The sequence below is a fragment of the Plutella xylostella genome, chromosome 23, assembly GCF_932276165.1.
Source record: "Plutella xylostella chromosome 23, ilPluXylo3.1, whole genome shotgun sequence".
Lineage (NCBI taxonomy): Eukaryota > Metazoa > Arthropoda > Insecta > Lepidoptera > Plutellidae > Plutella > Plutella xylostella.
This window is the reverse complement of record NC_064003.1, coordinates 1,380,575-1,393,110: the sequence shown is the minus strand read 5'-3', so window position 1 is coordinate 1,393,110 and position 12,536 is coordinate 1,380,575. Positions and strand designations below refer to the sequence as shown.

The 12,536-nt window shown below is 38.6% G+C and overlaps 1 protein-coding gene across 1 annotated transcript in view; it reads left to right on the top strand.

Annotated features, from left to right (window-relative positions):
* Positions 1-12,536, top strand: part of LOC105388836 (RNA/RNP complex-1-interacting phosphatase homolog) — a 66,297-nt gene that overhangs the window by 26,406 nt on the left and 27,355 nt on the right. The window contains exons 3-5 of the mRNA XM_048629371.1: positions 1,294-1,328; positions 1,980-2,067; positions 4,037-4,116. Of these exons, the coding sequence (XP_048485328.1) occupies positions 1,294-1,328; positions 1,980-2,067; positions 4,037-4,116 (203 nt within the window). The remainder of the gene's footprint in view (positions 1-1,293; positions 1,329-1,979; positions 2,068-4,036; positions 4,117-12,536) is intronic.

The window sequence follows — 12,536 nt, the reverse complement described above, 5'->3', positions numbered from 1 at the left end:
GAATATAAAACTGTTCAGCAATTCTATACTTACTGTCTATTAAAAAGTATTCGGTACAAAAAATACTATGACTATTAGCTTAATTTTATTTAAGACAGTTTAAGTCTTTACAAGCTATACTAAAATTCATGACCGAAAAAATATAGTAATTTATTGCAGGTTTCGATGTCGTACTCAACCTTCCCAATGACATATCGCGTGAGAGTAAATCATTCGTAATTTTGTAATTAAAGAATTCCTTACGTACTTAATATTATATACCTACTGTGTGCAGTATGACTGTCGGCGCGGCAGATGCTAATTGAACAACGTCCCCAAACCACCAGGATGATACTGCGACCCAAAGTACAGTGGAAGACATACTAAATTGTCTGCTGCAGATAAATGTAATTCTTATGGCGCACGTATAACGACGGTAACAAGTTTCAAAATTTTGCATGAACCTCCACTGTCCACCAACTTTCTCGAGCTGCCGTTTAGCTTTAACGAATCACATAAAATGTTGATCTTCAGCATGATGAAGCAGCCACGCAGAATATTCATGCGCAGTTCCCAGTACCGACGTGAATTTATTTTAATCGGAGCCTCTTAATTTATAAAGGCCACCGGCGACTCCAAATTGAAAATTAACCCCCCCTTAGACACACCTCCCGGCGCTGCGTTTTTTTCAGCAATCTTTTTTATTGCAACATGTCAACGCCGCCGATGAAATATCGCCGATCTAACAGACCCATTATTAAGCGCCCTGACATTTTATTTAAGAATTTAGGTGAAATTGAAAATCTTACCCCAAATTCCTGGCCTGCGGTGGCCGGCTGATGGGTTTCGTGATTTATTTCCGATGATTCCGCGTTTTGCGGTTGTTAAAACACTCGGCTAACGCTTGTATTAATATTTTGTTAGGGGTGCAATTTCGTGTATTCGATTAAGTTTTATAGGTTGCTAAATATTCGGTAGGCGTTCGAGAAGTTTCAACTTTATGTTAGTAATTTCTTCTAAAGCCTGTCCATTTGGGTGCCGGTGGCTGGAGGTCAGTGACTGCGGCCGGGTAGGCAGGCTGGTGATGGATCTGTGGTGCTATCGGCGGTGTCGCCCGCGCGGCGCCTCAAAGCGCATTGTGTCTGCCCCGACTGGTATGTGCTAATGAACCCAAATAGAAAGCCTTCGACAAGATTCAAATTTGATGGGAACATTTAAATCATACATTGATGATCGATCTGCCTCCGATCCGCAGTGGAGCAATGTTAATTATCTAATGGTGTGTTTATAAAATCTGTTTTCTCTTTGTTTCAGAGTGTTCAAGTTGGCAAGCCAGAAATCACCGAAATGTAAGTAACTTCAAAGTATTGTCGAAATAATTGTTTTTGCTTACAAAGCAAAGATTTATTTTATGTGTTTTATTTGAAAACCGCACGTAATTTATTTTATGTTGGCCTCTTCATGGTTTGCCAGAATCAGACGTTTGCAAATTGCTTTTACGCATCTCTTAAAAGGCATTTCATGTCCATTGGAATTGTTGGAAGCAGATACGACACTGTTCATATGAGACGTAAAATTTTAAAGTAAAAATGTTTTTAAACGGAATAATACAGCGGCCATGGTAACTTCGCTAAAAGAAAGTAAAGGTCGTGACCCCGTCATTATGGACGATCCTGAATTGGATTCGGAAGACATTGTTGTAATTGAATATTATCAAGATCTTAAATTTTAAAATATGTTTCTCCATTTTGCATATCAGTGTCTTCATTTGCATACATACAGCGCTGCCTACTTAAAGTTAGCAGCATTGTGAATTGGAATTCTCATTTTTAACTCCCAACCGAAAAAGAGCGGTTTCATAAGTTTGACTGATGTGAATACGAATGCGTTTTGGGCAGTGGTTTCTACGAGCATCTTCTCAAAATCGGTGTATTAAAGCCGGTAATGGGTAAGAAAATGTAGAGTTATATGAAACACTGTCATGTTTTCCTTATTTGCAGATGGGACATACCAAGTCTAATAGAAGCGATACCGGGCCTAGGAGCGGTTATAGACTTGACAAACACCGCACGATACTACGACCCAAAGGTAAGTATTTACAATATTCAATATTTTAAAACCATTAGCTTTTTCGTGAGCTTGAATTGACTGTTTACATATAGATACTGCAATCAAAACATACATAAACATACTGCATATGGTGTATATCTATGTAAACTCAAATTTCAACCCGAAATAGTGGCTATTACTAGCGATCCTTTTTTAAAACAAAAAGAGTTCTTAAACGTACTTAACGTAATGTTTACTGAATAATGGTCTGCACAATCCGTGCCATCATTGCCTTACCATTGTTTTGATTTATCATCGCCTCCTCACATCTAGTTTAAGCTTACGCAAAGGATTTACGTTATGTTTATCTTGTCTTGTCTTAAGCTTTGTGTTTATCTGATGATTTACATCCATTTGTTACTTACGTTCTGTTTTATTGTCTTGTGCAGCTTCTGATTTTATGTTTTCACTACTGACTGCAGCTCTACTGACTTGTGGGATGATGTAGAGTTAAAACTCCATTTACTTCAGAATCGGGTTTAAAAAGTGACCATTACTGTTTTTGAGAATGTACTGAAACGCTTTAATTTATGTTCTGTCAATTTCTGCATACTTTTTTCTCGTCTTCAGTCTACATAATATCACCGATGTGATTCCACTGTAGGATATAGGCCTCCTCCTCCATGTCACACACTATTTAATCAAATTAGCCAGGCTCCATTAATGTACATTCGATATAGACACTTCCACCTGACTATAACACAAAACATAAGTATGTAAAATTGAGGTTCACTCCCAATAGAATACATAGATATCCAACAGCATTTCCTGTCCAAATTAGTCGGCACGGCGTCGAGTGACACCACCGCCTGCGCACGCGCCGATGATGGCGCCAACAGACGGGAGCTTCTCCTTGCGAATAATAGTTGTTCCCGCGAGCTTCGCTTCGCCTTAAAAAGTTTTCCCGGGGGAATACTGCGATAAAAAGAAGCATATGTGTTAATCCAGGGTGTTAGCTAACTCCATACCAAATTTCGTTAAAATCGGTTCTGCCGTTTTGATGTGAAGAAATAGCATACATACACACATACTACTCAAACTTTCGCATTTATAATATTAGTAGGATATGTTAAAAACAAACTTTAACCCCCTTATTGTATGTAAAACCTGTACCATTATTATTAGTTTTTCCCGCTACAACAACAGAACTATCTAACTCTTGTGGATCTTAAGTCTCAAGTATTTATAAGTTCTCATATTATATGAATAGTAATTTATTTTATTTTCATTGATACCGATCGATAACATCACGTTTCGTCATCGAGCTTTTATCACCTATTCGGTTTTCTATTAATGTTCGGCATATATTTTTTGAAGCTAATCTTTTCAGTTCATTTTTACATTGCGGCGTTTGCTACATTTGTAATACATTTCAAATTAGAAAAGCCAGTGAGATTATAGCTCAGTTAAGCCGATTCAAAGTTGTCATCGGGCGACATCGAGATTACGTGCTTACCAATTGATTATTACGTTTGGATTTGACTCATTCATGCTCCACTTGCCTCTTATAATCTCTCGGACATAATGATTTTAATTGAGACCCTTACACCTATGACATGATCGCTTCGGAACGAGTTTATTAAAATTCAGCTTTCTACACTCGCTTGTTTTGTATCGACTAGCGATAGCTGCCGCCTTACAATGTTTGGTTCCTCTGCCATTCAAAGTGCCGGGTAACCAACGCAGATGTAATGTATTCTGGTAATGCAATAAATTTGTCAATTTATTGCATTTATTCGAAGGTTAGCGCTGCTGATTGAGTAAAGGAGGGTACTCTACCTATAAAACAATATTTCGGGGCACTGCCGTGTTAACTACGGCTCTGTCTTGTTGCATTGATCGTACCGATTGAAAGACGTCTCCACGAAACTTCGTATTTCGTCAAGCAAGACTAACATCATCAAGACGTTGTTTAAATGTATTTCTGACAGATTTTTGCTTGTTTCAGGAGCTAGAAGCCGCTGGCGTGCTCCACAAGAAGATCCTGATGCCGGGCCGGGAGATCCCGCCCGAGAACAAAGTCACCGAGTGAGTACCCACACCTCCTTTCACGTGTGAACGATCAATCGCCCTCTGAAGCTCACGTGTAGACATGAAACGTCTCATCGGCTCACCCGCCTGGAAGGTCTATGAACACGACAAACGACTTCAACCCTTATACGGCGGTACATAAATCAGAAACTGCACAGCTATCCATCAAAGGAACAACCGCGAGAGTCTTCGCTTTGCATTCGCAGAGGTTTTAATTTGAAGCGTCGAATTGGCGCCATTGGGAGGCCGAATATGGGTAATGATATAAATCTCAGCGTCGCCCACGCGGCGATGCGCCTCAGGCCTGTGGGATAGACTCGCATCGCTAGTCTTGTCTGCTCATCCAGTGCATTCGCTTTGCGGCCTTTGCAAACTCATTTACAACCAGCGAAGCAAACCACATAAATGCACATAACAGAATTCGCCAAATAAAATCCCCAATTACTCGCGATGTTTTCCGAAGGTTGTCACATGATTGTCGGTATTGAGGCCTGGTCACAACACAGGTTGGCTGGCGTCTGCCCGCCCACGCACCGCTCGAGCCGCTCACGGAATTCGAAAGGCATTTGTCGTGGAGACATTCGGGTGATATGTCTTAGCGGCGCGTGGAATGGCGCGCGGTAGAGCTAATATGCCGGGAGAATTTTGTTGTGGTATGATTGGCCAAGGAGGTACTGGGATACCATTGCCTGATGAATATTATGCTAAGAGTAGTCGAAGGCTGTTAGTTGAGTCAGTTTATCTCCCTGATTCACACTGACAGTCGCGAACCTTATCTTACCTTACCTTACCTCGCCGTGTCTGAAGTCAACTATAAAAACCCCTCACTATTCCCCGTCGAAATAAATCGTTGATGTACGCGTTAACTGGGCGATTATCGCGATCATTTGTTTATCTTTTGTCCGCGCTTCGTCGCGGCCCGGCCATAAATAACCATCGGCATATCTGAGATACTGGGACTGTTATCGCGAGAGCGCCTGTCGCATCTGAAGGGTTACTTTATACTGACGAAAAACGAACGAACAAGAGCTGTCGTGCAATCGGCACGTTTAATACAACGGGATAGAGTCGTGGCTCGCTCGGAAACTTAGTTTTTCGTCATATAGAGTGAACCCTCTGTTTGTCTCTCGGGACAAATGTGCCACCCGTGACTACCAGGAACCCAGGAGATGACACGGCTGTTTGAGTGCAGGTGCTTTGTCGGGCGACTGGTTGGCCGAATGGTTGACTAGTTGTAGGGAGCTATTGATGTGAAGTTTGTTGTGCATACTTTCTGACCTGTTAATTGGGGATGGAGATTGTTCTCAAGCAGGTTACTGAAATACTGAAAACTTAAGAGATAATATGCAAATAATTATATTATAAAAAAAATATAAGGAGAAGGTAGTTTTTTAAAACGTGTAATTATTTATAAGGAAAAAGGTTGTAAAGAATGTGAACCCTTTAGCAATTTGTAAAGCAAGAAATTTTATTTAAGTATGACAAATATTTCGGCAGTTTACCCGGCCCTATAAATATTATAGATTCGTATCTAACGCAAGTTACATAAAACAAATTTGTCCACAAAAAACAAACGAATATTTCCCCTTTTATTTTGGATCCTTCAAATTCCGTAGCAGCTTCGATGAAGTAAAACAAATGAATGACGATCGTTCGGAAATCCTGTTGTTCATTTATCACCCTTGAGGGGTCACTCTAACTTAAAAAACACTAACCACGATTGTATTAAATGTACCGATTGAATGAAAGCTCTGGTTCGTACGTTTATTGACAAGATAGAGTAAACTTCTGCCTGCCCTAGCCGGTGTGACTCTCGACAATCATGTCATCATTACCAGGTCTCGGTGTCTGCTGACGTCCTCGCGATCATAAATAGTGACCACCGACGAAGGTGTGGTAGAAGATCCTGGCACTGGCAGCATGTGTTTTGCTGTAGGTTTTTTTGTAGAGTGCTTGACAGAAGTTGAATAATACACGAGCGTTTTAAATGACGAAACAGAAGGTTTCTAATGGAAAATGTATAAAAGTACTGCAGTTGATAGCAGCCATCATCAAACAGCATAATTTTTCAAAGCATTTATATTCAATACGAAACAGTGTACGTAACAAATAGGTATAATATCTAGCATAATACGGACCTACATTCCATTTATTACAGACGTAGTCTAACTATCACAAAAAAAACGCTTAATATAATCTCCATTTCTCATCTGTTTGCTGATCTCATTAGAACCGCAAGTCACAAAGCCTACACTATATAGGATGCCATATAATTGGTGTTGCTTCGACAAACATCATACTTGTTAAATCCGCCTTCTGTTGGTACTAAATCGATGGGTGTTTGCTATCCTATTATCGCATGATTGAGATGTATTATTGAGACAATTTGACATCGGATTAAGGGCCCGTACAGGGTGACGTGCCGCGCCAATTTTGGGTTTTCAATGCTCTTCACACAGCACACGCAGTGACACGCACACATGTAAGTTTGCACAGTGGGTCGATAAACTTTTACTCGCCAACTTTATTGACAATTATTTTCAAGTAGTGATTTGAGGGTAAGTTTAATTTTTAATTACACTGGTAAGCACCAGGAAAGAGTAGAAATTAATAGGGGTGCCACTTTTCTCCATACTCGGAACCCGATTAGATTTCTAAACAAATGTGGTATTTACTTGTAGAAAGGTAACTACAGGTATTAAAGTGTAGATAATAAGTTATACTAAGGGTATACTAAGCCGAAAGGGGATAACTCAAGGGGTCATTCTGATCAACTTTAGTTCTACGAGTTTTGCAAAAACGCGAAAAAAAAAATCGTTTTCCATGGTAAAAAGTCACGTGTCAACAAAGTTTCTATGATAAAGGTTTTTTTTGGTTAATTTTTAAAACTCGTAGAACAAAAGTTCAGAATCAGTCTCACTTGTTTTAACCCGACTGCCGAAGGAGGAGAGTAATGTTTTTTGATTGTATGTATGTATGTTTGTAAGTATATTTTTTGGTGGCAGAGTAATATTTTCGTACCTCAAAAGGAAAAAAGCAACCGTTATAAGATCTCTTTGTTGTCCGTCTGTCTGTCTGACTGACTGTCTGTCACTGCCCTTTTTCTCAGAAACGGGTAAAGATATCAAGCTGATATTTCGCATAGATATGAGGAGTACCCAAAAAAAATTGGGGTACTCCCTCTCCCATACAAGTAAATTGGGGCTGATATTTTTTCCGGTTATTTTGATGGTGTAGGTAGGGTATCGTTGAATAGGTCTTTTAATATAATAGGTATAAAAAAAGGTTAAAATATAATTATTTGGCTTTTACCCTTAAATTTGGGGACCACACCATAGACAAATCCTAATTTAAAAAATGATTTCAATAGATGGCGTGATTTTATGTTGGGTAACTCAGAATAAGAAGTGATGATATCTCAGAATAATAATGGTTAATGGTGCTATTCCGCTGAGCATCGAAACCGGTGGGACGCTAATGAAAAGTGGTCATGGAAATGCACCAGGGTAGACCCTGCTCCTAGAACAAGGCATGAGTTTGTGATTTGTGTGCGTGAAAAGCGAGGATGGAAACTTTGAATATTTTCTTGATTTTTTTATTATTGATGCAATAACATATAATTAGTATTATTCTGAGTTACCCACCGAAGTCACCCCGTGGCAGGTTGACTAAATAGGTACTTTTGCAAATCACGCCATATATCGTTGTTTTTATTAGTGGCTACTGTCTATAGAAGATATTCCGTCATTGACAATTTTACGTTACGAATGAATTTAGTAAACCCAGTAAACCTAAGTAATCCAGAGGAAACCTAAAATATCTTTCTCTCTCTCTTTGAAAAACATACTTAATAGCCCAAACTCGATTCTATTCTATTCTCTGTGGGGGTGTAAGTACCTGCACCTGGCTCTCTCGAGTGGAACCTTTGTGCATATCCCCAAGGTCTAAACTGCCTTCCTAAGCTTGAACCATTTCCCACCACGCTGGTCCACTGCGGGTTGGTGGGTTCACATATCTAGATGTGCTAAATCTAGATATGCAGGTTTCCTCACGATGTTTTCCTTCACCGTTAGAGCGATGGTATACATTGTACTTAAGTTAAAAGAACTCATTGGTACATGTCAGCGCCGTGATTCGAACCCGCATCTCTTGCGTGAGAAGCGGGCGCTTACCCGACTGAGCTACCACCGCGCCCAAACTCGATGCTTTTAGCTATTAAATCTTTGAAATAAAATTCAGTCACCTCCGTGTTACTACCCTCATCAGATCCTCACGACACCATGCCTCAACCAGCACCATGAGACTGTGTTTTTGAATCCTAACCTAATCTTCCTACGTATTGTCATCACTTAGATCCATTCACTATATTCCTGCTCCTCATCCCAGGGCCGTGGGGAGGCACGTCAGCTTTTTAAAGACATCAGCAGCAGACTAATAGAAGTCTCAAGGGACCCTAGGGCTGGCACTTACCTATCACAAAGGCTAAGCATCGCTATATAGCGGGGTAACGCGGCCAGCGTCTTGGGTACCCTACCCGACAGTGGCAGCTTTTAGTTTAATTTTAATTTTATATTAGTGAGTTTTAGTTAGGCATTCATAATTATAATTTAATCAAGAAGTACCATGGACTTAACTAATAAAAAACATTATCATTTAATTTATTGAATATAGTATAAGAATTATGCTTCCTCAATTTCAAATCAAATTATGTTGGTGTCATAAAAGTTGAAAAAGTGCAATGACAACCAATGTGCAGTGATTTTGTGTCTGTACACAATTAGATCGCGAGCTGTCAGTGCCGCCTAAACCGACGTGACCCTTCTTTGGAGGCCACCGGCCGACTGAGTCAAACGTCGCTTGTGTTTATGATTTTATAACACAGAAAGCCGCCATAGATATTTGTATGAAGATTTGAGGGAAAAAAATTGCTCAAGTTTGGGATTAATTTACACAAAATAGGTATGTGTTTATCAAAAAACAAGGTATTTAGCGCCTAGTCCAAGCATTTATCTTTATAATTTGATAAGAATCATATGAAAATTCTTGATAATTACGACACAGTTGTTACAATACGGGAGTGTGATTTACTGGTTTTTCGTAATTAATTTACAGTTATCCATAAGCATTTACTTAAATTCGAATGATTCAGCACCTAGCTAGACTCTTCGGCTACCTGTGTGATTTTTTTCAAGGCTGTAGAGCATCATTTACTACATAATTCTATGACAATGCCAACCCTCGATTGCCTATTGCTGACCCTTAAGTCATTAGTTATTTTAGGAGATCGAGTCAAAGTCCGGTTGAAATTGAGGGAAAACCACAAAAAGTTGTTTAGAATGTTTGTTTGTATTTTTAGTTACACTGCGGTTTCGTACTGATATGATATTTTGGTAAGGGTAATTGATGATTTCATGTAGATCATACTATGTCTACAAAAATATTTATTGATCCTAAAATATCTATAATAATAATAATAATAATAATTTATTTATTCATAAAGCCTTACAACAATAACAATCATAACATAAATTTACATTTACATCAATAATAATTATGTTTACATAACAAAAAAATTCCAATACTTACTAATAATAATTACTAATGGTATAAAATAAATTAGGCTAGAACAAATTCATTTTGTATAATAAGACCCCTGGCTCCTAAACTAGGGTAACCTGTATCTTAGGAGCCAGTGTTCTTCTGATGTACATCGCGTAGCCTGAGCAACAATTACAAAATAGCAAGCAGACGGACGGAATTTTAGGGAAAGACAAAAGTAAAAATTAATCTAAAATTTAAAATATGTTTTACAATAATAATAAGTAAATATTAAAGTAATAGTTAAAATAAAAATACAAGATATTTACAATTAATTATTAAAAAAAAAATCGTTATTACAAATATAATTAAAGATATTGATATATGTCCTAGGCAGATTACAATTGATTCATAATTCTAAATGCAAGCACAAGTCCAGGAAATTCATTTTATTTGAAATTAATTGTTCTGTTTTACAGTAATCAAGTTTATAAAGGAAATTTGTAATTTTTTGTTTACATTCATACTTGTTAATGGGATAAATGTTTAAGAGTCTGTTGATAACGTTATAGAGTCGCGAACTAGCAATTTTGTGCTGCGAGCGAGCAAACTCCGTTCTTGTTTTCTCAGTGGGGCACACCAGATCATCCCGGCGCCTGGTAACGTTATGCATTCCAACGTATGGCACTGTGGTGTGCTTACGAAGAACGATAGAGAGCACATAGAGCTGTCTGATTGATAAAACCTTAAGTTCTGAGTGTAGTTTTACCGTTGGGTAAATAAATGGTTTTTTGAGCATAACTTTCAGAACAGCTCTCTGCGCTCTCTCCAGCTCAATAAGGGTTGTTTTAAAACATCCCCCCCACACTGGAATACAATAGGAGAACAAGGATTGACACAAGGAGAAATATACCATCATCAAGGTATTTTTGTCTGCAGAGCCACGCAGTTTTTTAAATATATATATTGTTTTTCGGGCCCTTGCTATCACGGACTTAACATGGACGCTCCAGTTTAGGTTTTCGTCGATAAAAACTCCCAGGTATTTGATATTGGAGACTCTACTCAGTGACGGACAGTTACAATCCAGCCCCAATCTGTTACAGTTATGAGCTGCGATGGCAAGGTTATCCAGTTGAATGCTCTTGGTATTTCGCATTCTAAATGCGATATACTTAGTTTTAGCTAAATTTAAGGTCAATAAGTTAAAAGAAAGCCAGTTCATAACTTGATGAATGGCGTTTTCAGCATGGTGCACAGTGCTATCCCAGTCATCTCCATGAACCAGCAAGGCAGTATCGTCGGCATATGAAGAGATGCTACAGTTAGTTAGTTGAAGATTGCACAATTCATTAATATAGATCAGGAATAGAGTCGGCCCAAGGATACTACCTTGAGGAATTCCAAAAGTTATAATTTCATGTTCACTAATGTAAGGTCCTATTTTTACAGCCTGGGATCTATTATTGAGATAGTCTCTAAATATATTTAGCCCTACGCCACGAATACCGATGTCTTCCATCTTGCACAGAAGTCTAGGAACAGAGACAGTGTCAAAAGCCTTCGAGAGATCAAGGAAAATACCGAGAGTTTTCTTCCTGTCATCCAGTCTTTTTACAGCTTCTTCTGTAAGAAAAGCAACAGCGTCTTCGGTAGATAGACCTGACCTAAATCCAAATTGATTAGGGGCCAGAATGTTATTTATTTCGAGGTAGCTGACAAGACGGCAGTTCAGTAATCTTTCCAAGATTTTTGATAGAGCTGGTAAAACAGAGATTGGCCTATAGTTATTGACACTGTCCCTGTCCCCACCCTTAAAAACGGGATGAACTAGCGCCTTTTTAAAAACTGACGGGAATACTCCAGAACTTAGCGCCAGATTGCAAATGTGGGTGATATAGGGGATTAATTTAGGAGCGGAAGATTTTATGACTCTACTCGGTATGTTATCCCACCCTGTCGCACAGCCATGCCTAAGCTCCTTGACGAGCTTCTCTATCTCTGCGTGATCTGTGTCTAGTAGAGCAAAGGAGTTAAGTTGGCTCTGAGGCCTGCTAGGCCGATTTGGGGGTGCTTGATCTGGTAGTTGAATTTTGCTAGCAAGCTTCTGACCAACGTCTACAAAATACTTATTAATGGAGTTAACAGATTGTGAAACATTTTGTGAGCTTTTTAATAATTCAACTGGACATGATTTTGAAAGTTGGGTATCACATATATTTTTTATAACTTCCCAGGTGGCCTTAGGATTGTTTTTAGCTTTCGTAAACTGTTCCTGTTGATATGAAATTCTTAGTTTTTTTATTAAGCCATTACAAAAATTTCGGTATCTACTGTACGTTATTTTGATGATAAGATTGGTAGGGTTGTTTTTAAGTTTTAAGTGCATTTTGTCGCGGTTTCGAATACATTTGAGAAGTCCCGGTGTGATCCAAGGTTTAATGTTTCGGTCCCTTTTTCTGACATTGATTACCGTGGTGTTATCTTTTATAATATTCGAAATAGTAGAGACAAGTTTCTCAGCTGCCTCATTTGTATCAGATATGCTCATGATTGAGGACAAGTCGGCTGTGTCAATTTGACTTTTTATAGCACAATAGTCAACTCGGAGAGATGTTTTAACTACTTTTTTGGTTGAAGACCTTTTGGCATCAAAACACAAAATAACAGGTTCATGGTCAGTGATGTAAGTTTCTAGGACTATTGATGATGATGTTTTATTGGACTTAAGCATAACATGGTCTAGGCAATTTTTTAATCTAGTAGGGTAAATATGGCCTGGTAAAAGTCCATGAGAAGCTGCAAGTGTTAAGTATTCATGTGAATGAGGATCAACGTTATCTTTTTTTATGTCTATGTTTATATCTCCGATAACAGCG